The 12654-nt window shown below is 36.0% G+C and overlaps 2 protein-coding genes across 5 annotated transcripts; both read right to left on the minus strand.

Moving 5' to 3' along the window:
• Positions 1–1432: 1432 nt before the first annotated feature.
• Positions 1433–6364, minus strand: LOC140970892 (glycine-rich domain-containing protein 1-like). Of its 4 annotated transcripts, XM_073432857.1 has the most exons (10): positions 6022–6216; positions 5667–5814; positions 4934–5051; positions 4581–4835; positions 3967–4416; positions 3194–3732; positions 2475–2670; positions 2132–2299; positions 1836–2064; positions 1433–1775 (listed from the first exon to the last, which is right to left on the minus strand). In XM_073432857.1, the coding sequence occupies exons 1-10, from the start codon at positions 6041–6043 to the stop codon at positions 1621–1623; spliced, it is 2280 nt and encodes a 759-aa protein (XP_073288958.1). In that variant the 5' UTR covers positions 6044–6216; the 3' UTR covers positions 1433–1620. The 4 variants fall into 4 exon arrangements, with proteins under 4 accessions (XP_073288958.1, XP_073288957.1, XP_073288955.1 ...); XM_073432856.1 differs by lacking the exon at positions 6022–6216 and adding an exon at positions 6232–6364 and having other exon boundaries at positions 1433–2064; XM_073432854.1 differs by having other exon boundaries at positions 1433–2064.
• A 968-nt stretch (positions 6365–7332) lies between these two features.
• On the minus strand, positions 7333–10011 carry LOC140970884 (uncharacterized protein At4g37920). The gene is made up of 6 exons (XM_073432844.1): positions 9795–10011; positions 9416–9693; positions 8876–9041; positions 8274–8518; positions 7967–8154; positions 7333–7885 (listed from the first exon to the last, which is right to left on the minus strand). The coding sequence occupies exons 1-6, from the start codon at positions 9952–9954 to the stop codon at positions 7681–7683; spliced, it is 1242 nt and encodes a 413-aa protein (XP_073288945.1). The 5' UTR covers positions 9955–10011; the 3' UTR covers positions 7333–7680.
• Between the last annotated feature and the right edge of the window lie 2643 nt (positions 10012–12654).

The following is a 12654-nucleotide window of genomic DNA, read 5'->3' on the forward strand; positions in this document are numbered from 1 at the left end:
CAATATATATATATATATATATATATATATATTAATCAATTTCTTGTACATAAAATCAAATTAATCATATGGTGTTGGTTAATGTCACTAGGTTTCACTTAATCATTGTGTACACGTAGTACGTTATATTTGAGTAAAGCTTATTGTGGATAATGTTATTATGTTTTTGTTTTGGACGGTCTTTTTGCTTAGTAAGAGAAAATTATTAAGCAAGATACCTTTCCATTACTCATTTTTGTAAACCGGCCTAATTTATTTCATAGACCTACTTTACATCATTATACGAATATTCCGTTTGCTCTTTGGTATTGTCTCTCATATATGGACATGCGTTTTGATAAAATGTTGATGAAGCTTGGAAAACAATATTTTTGTAATGTCGGCAGCATAGTTTGTTATTGCATATGATAGCAGGGGTGGCAAAAAACACGAAAATCTTGACCCAACCCGAATCATGTCCCATTCCCGCCCCGAAAAAATTCCCGACCCGTTTTTCCCGACCCGATTGTTTTGGATTTTTCCCGTCCCGATTAATTTCGGGATAAGGGTCGGGCATATGATCTCCTCCCGACGGACGGGTTCCCGTGACCCGAAATAATATTATTAGAATTTTATATTATAATTAATCATATAAATTTATACTAAACGGAGAGAAGACAGATGAAGAGAGACTAGGTTCTTAGAAATTTTCTCTACTCTTGTCCTTCACTTCACCTTCACGTCTTCACGTCTTGTAAGAAAACATCTTCCATTTTTTTGAAATATTTTGGCCCTAGATGCAAAAATGTCTCTTAATAAGGCGTGAACATCGATGTTGTTTAATTTTTTTTTTTGAAAACAAATTTACGTTTCTTTAACTAAACATATTTGTTTCCCTTTTCCTTCACATCTCAGCCGCCTCCATCCTCAACAAATACCTTCCATCCTCTCGGCACCACCATCTTCCCCATCTACATCTGTACTTGCCATTTTGTTGAGTTGCAGTGTTAATTTCTTATATTTAATTATTTGGCTATTGAATTGTAGCATTTAAGGGAATTTTTTTTTTTTTTTTTTTTTTTTTTTTTTTTTTTTTTTTTNCTATCCTAGGTTTAGGATCCCGAACATTCGGTTCCCAAACACTTTGTCTGATACGAGATCAGGAGAAAAAAAGACTCCCAATTTTTATCGGGACGAGAATTGGGTACGAGGGTTACTGGACGGGTCCCTACCCGATCCCACCCCTTTTAAGTGACTAAGAGATGGGTTTATATACCAATACACACGATACATATTCCCATCACCCATTGATTCAAGCTGATTTAATACTGTCAGTACTCAGTAGAGGTTAATTTATCAAATTTAGCAATATAATTTCTTTATACGTAGCACAAGTTTATGGCACAAGGTCAAAGATAATATGGGAGATGAGGGTGACGGAGCGATATCAAGATAATTTAAATGGAAAGCTTTATTTTATTCAACCAAGTTGCATGCCCTCAACGTGCACAGATACAACACAAACTTTTAATCAGGCAATCAGACAGAGAGACATTCATATTCCGGCTTTGGACATCACCAACATCGGACATGGGAACATGCATAAAGGATTCCAAGTTTACTGTACTTGGGACTCGGACCTCACGCCACTAATATCTCATTTCCTTGGATTATACTTTGATCTGCTTCTCCATCAGCATCCGCTAATTTGTTTCCACAGCTACCCCCACAACCTCCGCTGCCACAACCGCCGCAGCCACCATTCTTTGCCATGCCTCCACACCCACCGCCACAACCTCCGCAGCCACCATTCTTTGCCATGCCTCCACACCCACTGCCACATCCCCCGCCACAACCACCGCAACTTGCCATGTTTCCACATCCACCCCCACCACATCCACCGCAGCCTCCAGAGTCTGTAGTAGTTCTTCCATCCATACCCTTTAGGTTAATTTCTTTGATTGAGTGTTGTGCCTCCTTCGTATGTACTCTAACATTAGCATGCATCTCCGTGATCAATACGTTGCTAAGCATAAAGCTGAGTATAATGGCGGGAAGAAGGAACCACTCATCTTTGACCTGACACTCTCAAAAGAACCATCTCAGAGAAACAGGGGAGATATCAATACTTCTTTTACGCAAATAAGTTTACCTTAACAGTGCCAGATTTCATGTCAAGTAACGCCACCGCCCTGCCATAGGGGTGTTCAGCAGAGAATTCTACTGCTGTCATCAGGTGGCTTTCAAGCTCATTTTTGTGTTTATGTTTCAAGCAGTCTGTTGATTCATAATCAAGCCTACCACCACTGAAAAGTCTAACCTGCACAGTAGATATACACATAACGATAGTGACCATCAAATACAAATCTATGATTCATAGAAAAATGATTCAAGGATCAACACTTTATGAATCTGAATTACATGGCCCCGTTATTCCACCATTTTGCATTTATTTTTCGGGGTTGTGAAACCTAGTAAAAAAGGAAAACACGTACATTCTGAGGGCCAAACAGCTCCAAGAGGTGGCCATCATCTTCCTTTGAATTTGGAAACTTAAGGAACCATGGAGAATTCACAAATGCCCACTTCGAGTCGGCAAACTCAGCCAGCAAGCATGTTTCACCAGATTGCATGATACCCACCAACTTTCTTCTAACTATGGTTTTCTTACCCTTAAACTTCTTGAAACCTCTGCAATGAGTCCATAAAACGTAAGTGATTAGAAAATCCTAAATCTGAAAAGGATCGAGAAACAGGCCCAAGGTAAGTCAATTCTTTAGTTTAGGGAAGGATCCCAAGTGCCATCGATTTAGCTCTTAGAAGAAGGGAAATTTCATTTTGAAGAGTGGGCATAAATAAGAAATCTTCTCTCTTTCCCGTGCTTGAGGAAGCGAGTGACCCCCGGTCTTATTTAAAGAGAGTGAAGTGAGCCTCAGGTAGGCAAGTCACAGAATCTCTGTCTCTAGAAAATCCTCGTGACTCGAGTAGATAAACACAAATTTCAAACAATGGAATATGAATGTTTTCTTCACGAAATTCCATTTCTTCTACTTGACCAGGAAAAAATTTGCCTTCAGTAATGATCCATAATAATCAAGTTGCAACATAATAGGTAACTTAGATAAAATAAGTATACCATAAATCTGCTACACATATCAAAGACCTAGACCACTGGAACTCGCATAACAGAAGAAAAACGTGGAATTTAATTTACCTGATCTTTAAACTGATGATAGAATCTCCAGCCTCATTGACAAATCTAGTCCAACTTTTAGCCAATTGGTTCCTTCCTGGTCGTGGGAAAAGGCAAGAGCTTTTCATGAACGGCTGAGTACGAATCATACGAAGAACATGTGTTGTCGGAGTTGGTGTAGTAACTGAGACGGCCACTCGTAGGCCAATTTGTTTGGATTCTGTCCTATTTGAACTCGGCACCAATTCCACCCATTTCTCCACCATAGGGCAAGAACCTGGGGCCAATAAATGTTCTAAATGTATGGAACAGCTGCCCATAGTTTTGTACGACTTTAATACTGGTAAGCTGGAAGGTATGCATGACATAAGTTCAAGTATCAGATGCCCAGTTGGTTCACAATTGAAGGAAGCCACCTGTTTGTCTCCAGATTCAGTTAAAATTGTAAGGCTCCGCTTTGCATTGAAGATTGCATCAGGTTGAGTTTTACTGAAGAACACCAAAAGACTTCCTTTGTGCCCCTCCGGCAGATTTCTTACATCCACAAACTCTAGCATTACCTGAAATTTTCAGGAGCACATTAACACCAAAGGTGAACCCATAAAAAGTTTTCAAAATCAACTGCTTTTCATGGTTCCAGTCTCGCTTCCCACACTCTTCCAAACATGGTAAGAATCAAAGTTCTTCAATTTAATCCTACCTGTATTTCTGTTTGTTTATGCTTGAGTACGAGCAATTAAATTTATGGAATATCAAAAGCCTTACAGACTGCTATGAAGGTCTTTATAAAATACCTCCACTACTTTCATCTCAGGGAGTGTAATGCTTTGACTTCCATCGGATGTGGCCATTTCCTCGGTCAAGAAGCCGGAGTAAGGAGTAGTTCTGACTGGCAAAGGGTTGCTACCTTTGTACATTGCTCCTGCTCTCCAATATCTAGAACCATACAGTTCCTCCCAGTTCTTTGTCGTCCCTGAAAATCCAACATCCAGTTTCTGCCCTTTAGTTCTGTCTGAATCAGAGTCATCATGTTCTAATACTTTTCCCATTACTGCTACGAGTTCTTTGCAATACGAAACTGGATGCAACTGGTGAGTGTGCCAAATGAGGTCTATATCATAAGTTGGAACTGAGAAGCTTTTGATGAATCTCTCCTTATTTCTCTTAATAAGGTGCAAAAATCCTTTGTACCTAGCCACAGCTCCCTCAAGATAGTTTTCATTGTTCATATGGAGCCTGGACACCTATGATACACATAAACCTTAATTAAGTAACAATGACATGTATGTATATGTGTGTGTGCGCATTTGAGTCATTCTTAACTTGATCTTCTCCAAAATAATGTTAGATTGCGCATACGATAACCTACGGGATTACAAAGTGAAAACAAATTAAAATATGATGTCACCTGGTAAAAGAATGGACTTTGCCTCTGAACAGCTGACACTAGATCATACATGGTGCACTTTTCACCTCCAAGTTGCTTTACATTTGAATTGTCATTCAGAGCGTCAGCTAGATCCAGTTCATAGGGCTCATCAGGGTATAAATTCTTCCAAATATCTTCAGATGACTTCATCAAAGTTCCTCCCACAGTAGAAACAACATTGGAATTGTCCAGAATTCTCCCATAGAACTCCTCACAGTCAGATTTGTACACGACCTGGAATATGAGATCACAGATAAATTTTCGATGCATCAGTTCTACTGTAGAGTCAATAAAATAAAGGCAAACTGCAAAATGGAAGTACAAAAGCATACTGGATTTAGCCTGTGACAATGCCAAATCCATTCACAGTCAAATGGAACCACCAATGGGCCTTCACACAGTGGGGATTCAGAATGTTTTGCCAGCAAAGGAAGCCAACAAGTATTATACCTGAAGGGTTACAATTACACAAATTAAATCGCAAGTACAACAACAATCAATGTTCTTGGTACAACTCCGGCACCTTTGAGCAAACTGAATATTGTAGAATCTAGATTTAAGGCATCAAGAATATGCACAAACCAATATCACAATCATTACGCCATTATTTGTTGCATTACAAATCGAATGCTCAATCAATCATGGATTGATTAATAAGCTCGGAAGACTCTCCGACCTCGAAGGCTGTTTGGGTCATCGTCTTGTATTGTGCTCTCATTTAAAGTTGATGGTAACACAGAAAAGGTGAACTATTATATTAGCGTCGATAACAGGTTCGTTTTCATACGATAGTTTGGATTAAGATGCATATATCAAATGTTGCACGGATTGAGTTCTGAGGTGGATAATATCACGTCCACATCAGCTCCACAAGCTATGGGGGAGGTATTGACAAGTGAATAAGGTCAGTATTTCGTGTCGGCTCTTCATGGCCTAACATTTTGTTCCACAGCATTTATAATGCACAAACCATTCGTCAATCTATGAAACATCTGCTTTTGAACAATTAAAGAATCCAGAAAATATAAATTTTCAATGCCAGCAGTTTTGAAACGAAAATCTTGCCTGGTAATGGCCCTTTCTAGACCCCGCCCTTCATAAAGCCAACGCTTTCTATCCACAGCCGCAAGAAACTGGAGCTGCCTTTTTGCCGCGGATACAAGGTCTACGCTTATTTCAATGCTCTGCGCTTTTTTCCACTCCATCTCCATTCCTTAACATTTCACCCACAAAATTCAGCTCTTAATAAAACACGGTGCACTGATTTGCAGCTCTTTACTTAACAGACCGTTTACAAATATAAATATACTCTATATTAATCGAAAAAAACTGTAACAAACAAATAACCAAGAAACTACACAAAAACACAGAGATCATCCAGAAAGCCAAATGAACTAAGTGGAATCAAATAAGAACTCACCAGCCCGAAAACAGACGCACATCACAACAGAATTTTTCAATCAATCGATATTCAAAGGCCAATATAAACAAAAATATTCACGAGCATAACTTAAAATCACTAAAATGGCAAGCGCAATAGCGATGATCACGCGAACATGATCATGATCAGCAGAAAGGAAAACTAAAGAATTAATCGGGAAGCATAAAAGAAGATGCAGAGAACACTCACTTAACTAGCTGATCGCAATTTGCCGAAGGAGGAGTTCGCTTTGAATATGAAGGAGAAATGGACGATGGATATATTTATAAACTCTTTCGTAAGCACTAAACGAGTACGATATCCAAACTGGTGAAGTACAACTAGGAATTTGAAGGACGAAACTACCCTTAGCAAATCATTACCAATACGTTTCTATAGTTTATTTATTTATCACATAGAATTATTTATGAGAGATTATCTTTTCAACGAATTTTAGGAGACTCTTATTTACAATTTTCCCTTTTTTTAATTTTTTGGCCTTTACGAAACTTTATGGTTTCGTGTATATATATATATATATACACATGCGTGTGATGTGAATTATATGGTTCCCAAATGATGTAGACTTGCGAGGGCAAAGTCGGTAGATCATCTGGTTGGGGGTTGTTTCGAGAGACGATAATGTACTATAACAAAATAATTTTTCACGCGTCACCAAAAATTTTTTAATCATTTTTAATTTTAAAATTATGTATTTTGTTTAAATTAGTTCTTATTCCGAATTGGGTTTGACTTTTTTATATAGTAAATCTTGGCAATTGTTTTAAGATGCATTCACGAGATACAAATTTTTTTTAAGAAAAAAAAGAAGAAGAGGTTGAAAATGTAAATTTTCTTACATGGTTCAGACAAAAAATGGATTTTGAGGCATCAAGATAAGATCCCATCAAATCAAAAATAAATTTTAAGAATTTAATATTAGTTAAATAATTTATTTATGAATTTATACATCAGACTGGCTCGACGACACGAAAGAAACGTGAATTGCTGTTTTGCTAACGGAAAGACCGTTTGGAGTCACTCATATTGTGCACCATCCAACACGCGACTTAAAGGCTACACATTCCAAGAAAAGGATACACCCAAAGATTGGTTGAGTTGTTCAATTCAAAGATAACTTTGATGATAAATCAATGTAATTTTTTAATTTGATTTTCCCCCACGAAATTTAGTAAAAGTAATAGACGGAATTAAAGATTCGCCTTGTTTTCTTTTATGGCCGTAAAACCCACCACTGTTACTTTTCGTTATGCACGAGGGTTTTGATATGCACGAGATAAACTCCGAACAAACATTAAAGATTCTTCTTTGGATGTACTGTATTTCGGTCTAGAGGATGATATAATTTCAAGAGGGATGACTCAGGTAAGATAAAACAATAACTTTTTCTAAAATACGAAGTTAAATTTTCTGATTTGATCAGAGTAAAAGATGATCCTCATGGGCACGCCTAGCCCTTGTGAGCTTTTCTGGCAAAATCTTGCAAGTATCTTTAATATTCATCAGCACAAAACAGGTATGGATCTTACCCTACTTGCCACACCCTAAACATATGGGACTGGTCGCATGTTGCGATAGAATCAAAGCTCCAGCGATTGAAGCACCATGCTTAGCAGCAACAAGCCAGGAAGTAGTTGTTCACAACTCCTCTGAGTTTGCATCTTTTTCCATTGTATTATTGCGCTCCAAGTACTCTTCTTCGATAGTTTCTTTCAATATGAAAAGTCTCTGGATCACCACAGGTCGATTCATTTTCTTGGCTTCCCGAATTTCGGTTTCTTCTTTGTTCAGGTGGTATGCGTCGAGCATGATTTTAACCCATTTGTGCAGTTCCTTAGGTGTTCTATCATATTGAAACATGTTAAAATAATGAATGGAAATACTTGAAATATTTATCAAGATTTGAACAGGGTATGCGATTTACGTGTATATGGCATTTTCTTCTTTGACATCACGTTCATCACCAGGAGAGAAGGCTGTGGCTAGCGCTGAAAATCGCTCTTCAGGATCAACTATGTTCAGCAAATACTTGAGGAGCTTGATTTCTTTGGGTACAATACTCCTTAAACTACTTTGTGTCGTCTTGTACAAACGGTACATTATTTCTTTCACCTGTTATTTTTGACTTGCAGTACTTATTCATATAACACTAAGCATATTCTCGAGTAAATAAGAATACAGTAGCACAAAGAATGGCATTTTGAAGCCAAACGCGGTTAAAACCATACTACCTCATTTTTCATGCTTGCAGACTCCTTTGCAGATGCCCAAGCACCATTAATCAGTAGAATCAAGGATGAGTCGAGTTCTTTCGCCTTAGCAAGGCTTTTGATCTTTTCGCAAGCCACATCGATTGAAGGGGAATTCAAGATGTCATCAAATTTTTCCTGGGCGGTGTCTAAAGTGCCCACAATCTCCAAAGTGTTATCAAAAGCACTAACCGCTGCTAAGCATCTAGCACCGAGTCGGGCAACCGCTGCCAAATCATAGGAACACATGCAATGCTCTTTAGACATTGTTAGCCAAGTAGAATCATACGGAAGTTTTTGTAATAATAATAATAATAATAAAATAATCATACGGAATCTTTGAGTAGGTGACATAAGCATTTTGCTAAGGACCTAAGCTACCTCATTATATGAATCAAATATTCTGCCTAATTAAACAAATTTAACTAAACTTTAATCATATTAAGCAACTATTATTCTTATAGCACACCCTCAAAATGTTTCTCCAAAATACAGAATACCATTACTCAATCAAATAAATAAAAGTAACACAAGAAATATGTAATCTGCTATGGGGTGGGGTGTCAAATGGTAAGGCATATTACTATCTTGGTCCTCCAACCCATCATAGGTTTCCGCAAGTAAAGTGAGATGCCGAAAGAAGTCTCCTGTGAAATCCTTTCGTCGCTTTGCTACAATTGCGTTTATGTCAAGGGGACTATCTTGTACCTCCTTAAGAAGTTGAGTATGCTCTTCCATTTCATCGTCAATCTGCAAACACGCATGCATTCTTGAACAAGACCTAGCAAACAAACACTCTTTTCTAAAGCAATGCACATCCAAAGCCCAAAATTCATCCCATCAATTCTCAGAACTTTCAATTTTTCAATGACTGAACACAAAATTTGACCCTTTTTTTTGCATTCGACCCAGTACTTCTACCACCACAAACCAGCATTTGATAAAGTTCTAACAACGTGGAGTGAACTATGAGGCCAAAAATTCAATCTTGGAATGAAACCATTCAAATTATATTTACACAAATTCACAAGAAGGAATCTGGTAAAGTATAAAGGCAGCCCAAATAAGAAATCGTAATTTCTATCAAAAAAGAAAATAAAAGAAAAGCCATTCACTAACAATACCTTTCTAACTTTTCTTGACAATTCAATCAATCTTTGCTTCATTTGAGCATCATTTTCAGCATCAGCCCTCGCTTTACACCGAGTATAAAACCTTTCCCGGTATTTTTTCCACTCATCTCTGAAAATCAACAATCTCTTCCAATCTTTAGACTTAGGTTTCTCATTTAAGAACACATCAATCATCTTGTCACAAAATTGGGTCATTGTGCATCCTTCTACTACTTCGATATCAGTCTCAACATCTGCTTCTGCCTCGGTAACAGGACTGGCCAAGAACCCTTATTTAACACCAAAATAAAAAAGGAAAACTGAACATTATCCAAGATTGTAACGAAAATCGGAAAGAATCAAAGCATAGAAAAACAAATTAACAACTCACGAATATTTCTCTTTGGTTTGTGGGAAGTGGAGTGGTGGGATTTAAAGTATGATAGCATGAGAGGGGAAGTAGATATAGCGGGTAATTTAGACGAAATGGAGGGTAATTCGGCAGGAAAGGAAGCCATGACAGCTCTGAAGATTGAGGGTTTAGCTGCCATGGTCTAGCTCCTCTGTCCTATCCTGAAATTTTGTTTGCTTAATCGTTTTTGTTGTCAAGGCTTCATGGGAAAATTTAGGGAAAAGGGAGTGCGACATGGCATATTTAAAAAAAATTTATAAGTCAATTTATTTAAATGTTCTTGTGTTTTAAGTATAAATATATTATTAAATTCGATTACATATATAAATTTACTTTAAACACGTAATTCATTCTCATCAGTCATTCATTCTATTCTCATCAGTCGACTCAACCTAAATTCTCTTCGTCGACCCTTTTCCATTTCCTTTTCGGCTACAATTCTCAACGCAAATCGACACAATGACTAACAGTAATCTGATAATATTAACGTTTATTTCGATTTATTATTTATTTTCGTTCATCGATCGACTGGTTGAGAAAGAAAATTTCGATCAATTTTTGGTCGACCCAAGCGTGGACATTGTATGGTCAACCATACAGACCAAGCAATGGTCGACCATTGCTTGGTCGACCAACGACCAAAGCTTTGGTCTTTGGCCAAAGCAATGGTCGACCATTGACCAAAGCTTCAAAGAATTGGTCGACCAATTCAAATGGTCGATCAATTTTTTGAAATGGTCGACAAATTCTAAGCTTTGGTAAAAACCAAAGCTTTGGATGGTCGACCAAAGTTGGTCGACCATTGATAGTCGATTATTGTTGATTGTTGGACATTGTATTGATCTTTATAATTATTGGACATTGTAATATGTTTGATAATCATTCGACATTGTATTGAACTTTTAATTATTGGACATTGTATAGATATTTTTTATTTCGATTTAAGTATTAAGTATTTATGGTAGAATTTTGTTGTTGATCAGTTTTTTGGTCGACCATGGTGATTTCTGGGTCGACCTTGTTGATCCATGTTGATATTTTGGGTCGACCATGTTGATCTCTGGGTCGACCCATGTTTATTTTGGGTCGATCAAGGTTACTTTTGGGTTGACCTTTTTTCTAACACATGAATCCATATATTTGACAAATATGACCGATAATTACTTAATTTTGACGGATAATTACACAATTTTGACCAATGTTACATGTTTTTAACATATGAATCACATAATTTCACAAGTATATTCTATAATGTTACATGATTTTGTTACATGTTATGACATATGAGTCACAATTTTACAACTATGTTACATGTGTTTTGACATCTGAGCCACAATTTCACAATTATGTTATATGTTTTAACATATGAATCATAATTTCACAACTATGTTACATGTTTTTAACATATGAATCACATAATTTCACAAGTCTGTTCTATAATGTTACATGATTTTGTTACATGTTATGACATATGAGTCACAATTTCACAACTATGTTACATGTTTTAACATATGAATCACAATTTCACAACTATGTTACATGTTTTTAACATATGGATCACAATTTCAAAATAATGTTATATAATATTACATGTTTTAACATATGAATCACATATTTAGCTGGGTCAAAACAAAGTAGACCTTGTTGTTTTTGGGTCGAACCTTGTTGCTTTGTTTTTGGGTCGACCCAAAGGTATATATTACAAAATTTAACAAAAATTAAGATAATAAGATAATTAAAATGGACAAAAATTAATAATAAAAACAATAAAAAAACATGACAGGTTTCTTCTTGGTCAACCAAAATTATGTTGGTTGACCAAGAAGAATTTCTTCTTGGTTTGGTCGACCAAGAAAATTAATGTTGGTCGACCAACTTAATTTTGGTCGACCAATTTTTCTGAGTGGACTATTAGATTTTCTCAAAATAGAATCTGTGTCGACCGAGAAGAAAAAGAAAAAGAGAATTAATTAAGTTAAAGGGTTTAATTGATAATCAAAAGTCAACTCTTTGTTTCTTAAAAAAAAAGTCAGAGTCCTTGTTTTTTAAATATTTTCTCTCTCACTCCTACTTTTTTAATTGGCCCAGGCTTCATGTCTAAATAAATATTTAAAATATAATCAAATTATCAAACAAATTTTATTTTATCTTTTAATTTTATTAAATCAGAATATAAAGTTAACGAGTTTAAAAATAATAAAATATCTTACGTGTGTGATTCAAAGACGACCTAAATTCATATACATATTCTAGAAAAAAAATAATGATCAACGAATTTTTAAATAGAGTCATACTACATCCAATATGATTAAACAAGTATGAGAAGTTCTTTAAAGGAATTGCTTTCACATTATCATTTTTCTAATACAAAATTACACAAATTCTTGAATCTTGACACTCATTTGTTTGGAGTTGGTATCTTATGAGTCGATCTCACGGATCTATATCGGTGAAGAGAGTCTATCTATTTTATATTTATCATGAAAATTAATTAATAATTTTGACATAAAAATTCATACTTTTTCATTATTTAGATCGAGACAGATTCATTGAGATGATATCATAAAAAAAAAATTGATTTGTTTATTTTTGTGTGTATATCCCGTCACCTATAAATTCATATTCCCAAGCTAATATAAGATTTGATAAAATCCACCCATTAACATGTTTCTCTAGATGACCACCCAATCAGTTTGGATGGATTAATTTTAATTTTAATTTAGACGAGGTTATTGATTTGATAATATATATTTCAAATGATATCTTGAACATATTTGAAATTTATCATCATTACGCATACAAGCCATTGAATTCGTCACCACAAATCAAATCAAACTAT

This window comes from Primulina huaijiensis, chromosome 2, assembly GCF_012295235.1.
Source record: "Primulina huaijiensis isolate GDHJ02 chromosome 2, ASM1229523v2, whole genome shotgun sequence".
Taxonomy (NCBI): Eukaryota; Viridiplantae; Streptophyta; class Magnoliopsida; order Lamiales; family Gesneriaceae; genus Primulina; species Primulina huaijiensis.

Excerpts from the sequence above, each read along its gene's own strand:
- LOC140970892 (XM_073432854.1), bottom strand. The coding sequence starts at position 6,043 with ATGTGCGTCTGTTTTCGGGCTG. Across the intron at positions 4,836-4,933 it reads ATTGTCACAGGCTAAATCCA|GTCGTGTACAAATCTGACTG; the intron begins GTATGCTTTTGT and ends CTCATATTCCAG. Across the intron at positions 3,733-3,966 it reads CTGAGATGAAAGTAGTGGAG|GTAATGCTAGAGTTTGTGGA; the intron begins GTATTTTATAAA and ends TGAAAATTTCAG.
- LOC140970884 (XM_073432844.1), bottom strand. The coding sequence starts at position 9,954 with ATGGCAGCTAAACCCTCAATCTTCAGAGCTGTCATGGCTTCCTTTCCT. Across the intron at positions 8,519-8,875 it reads TGGGTTGGAGGACCAAGATA|CGGTTGCCCGACTCGGTGCT; the intron begins GTAATATGCCTT and ends ATGATTTGGCAG. Across the intron at positions 7,886-7,966 it reads GAAGAAAATGCCATATACAC|AACACCTAAGGAACTGCACA; the intron begins GTAAATCGCATA and ends TCAATATGATAG.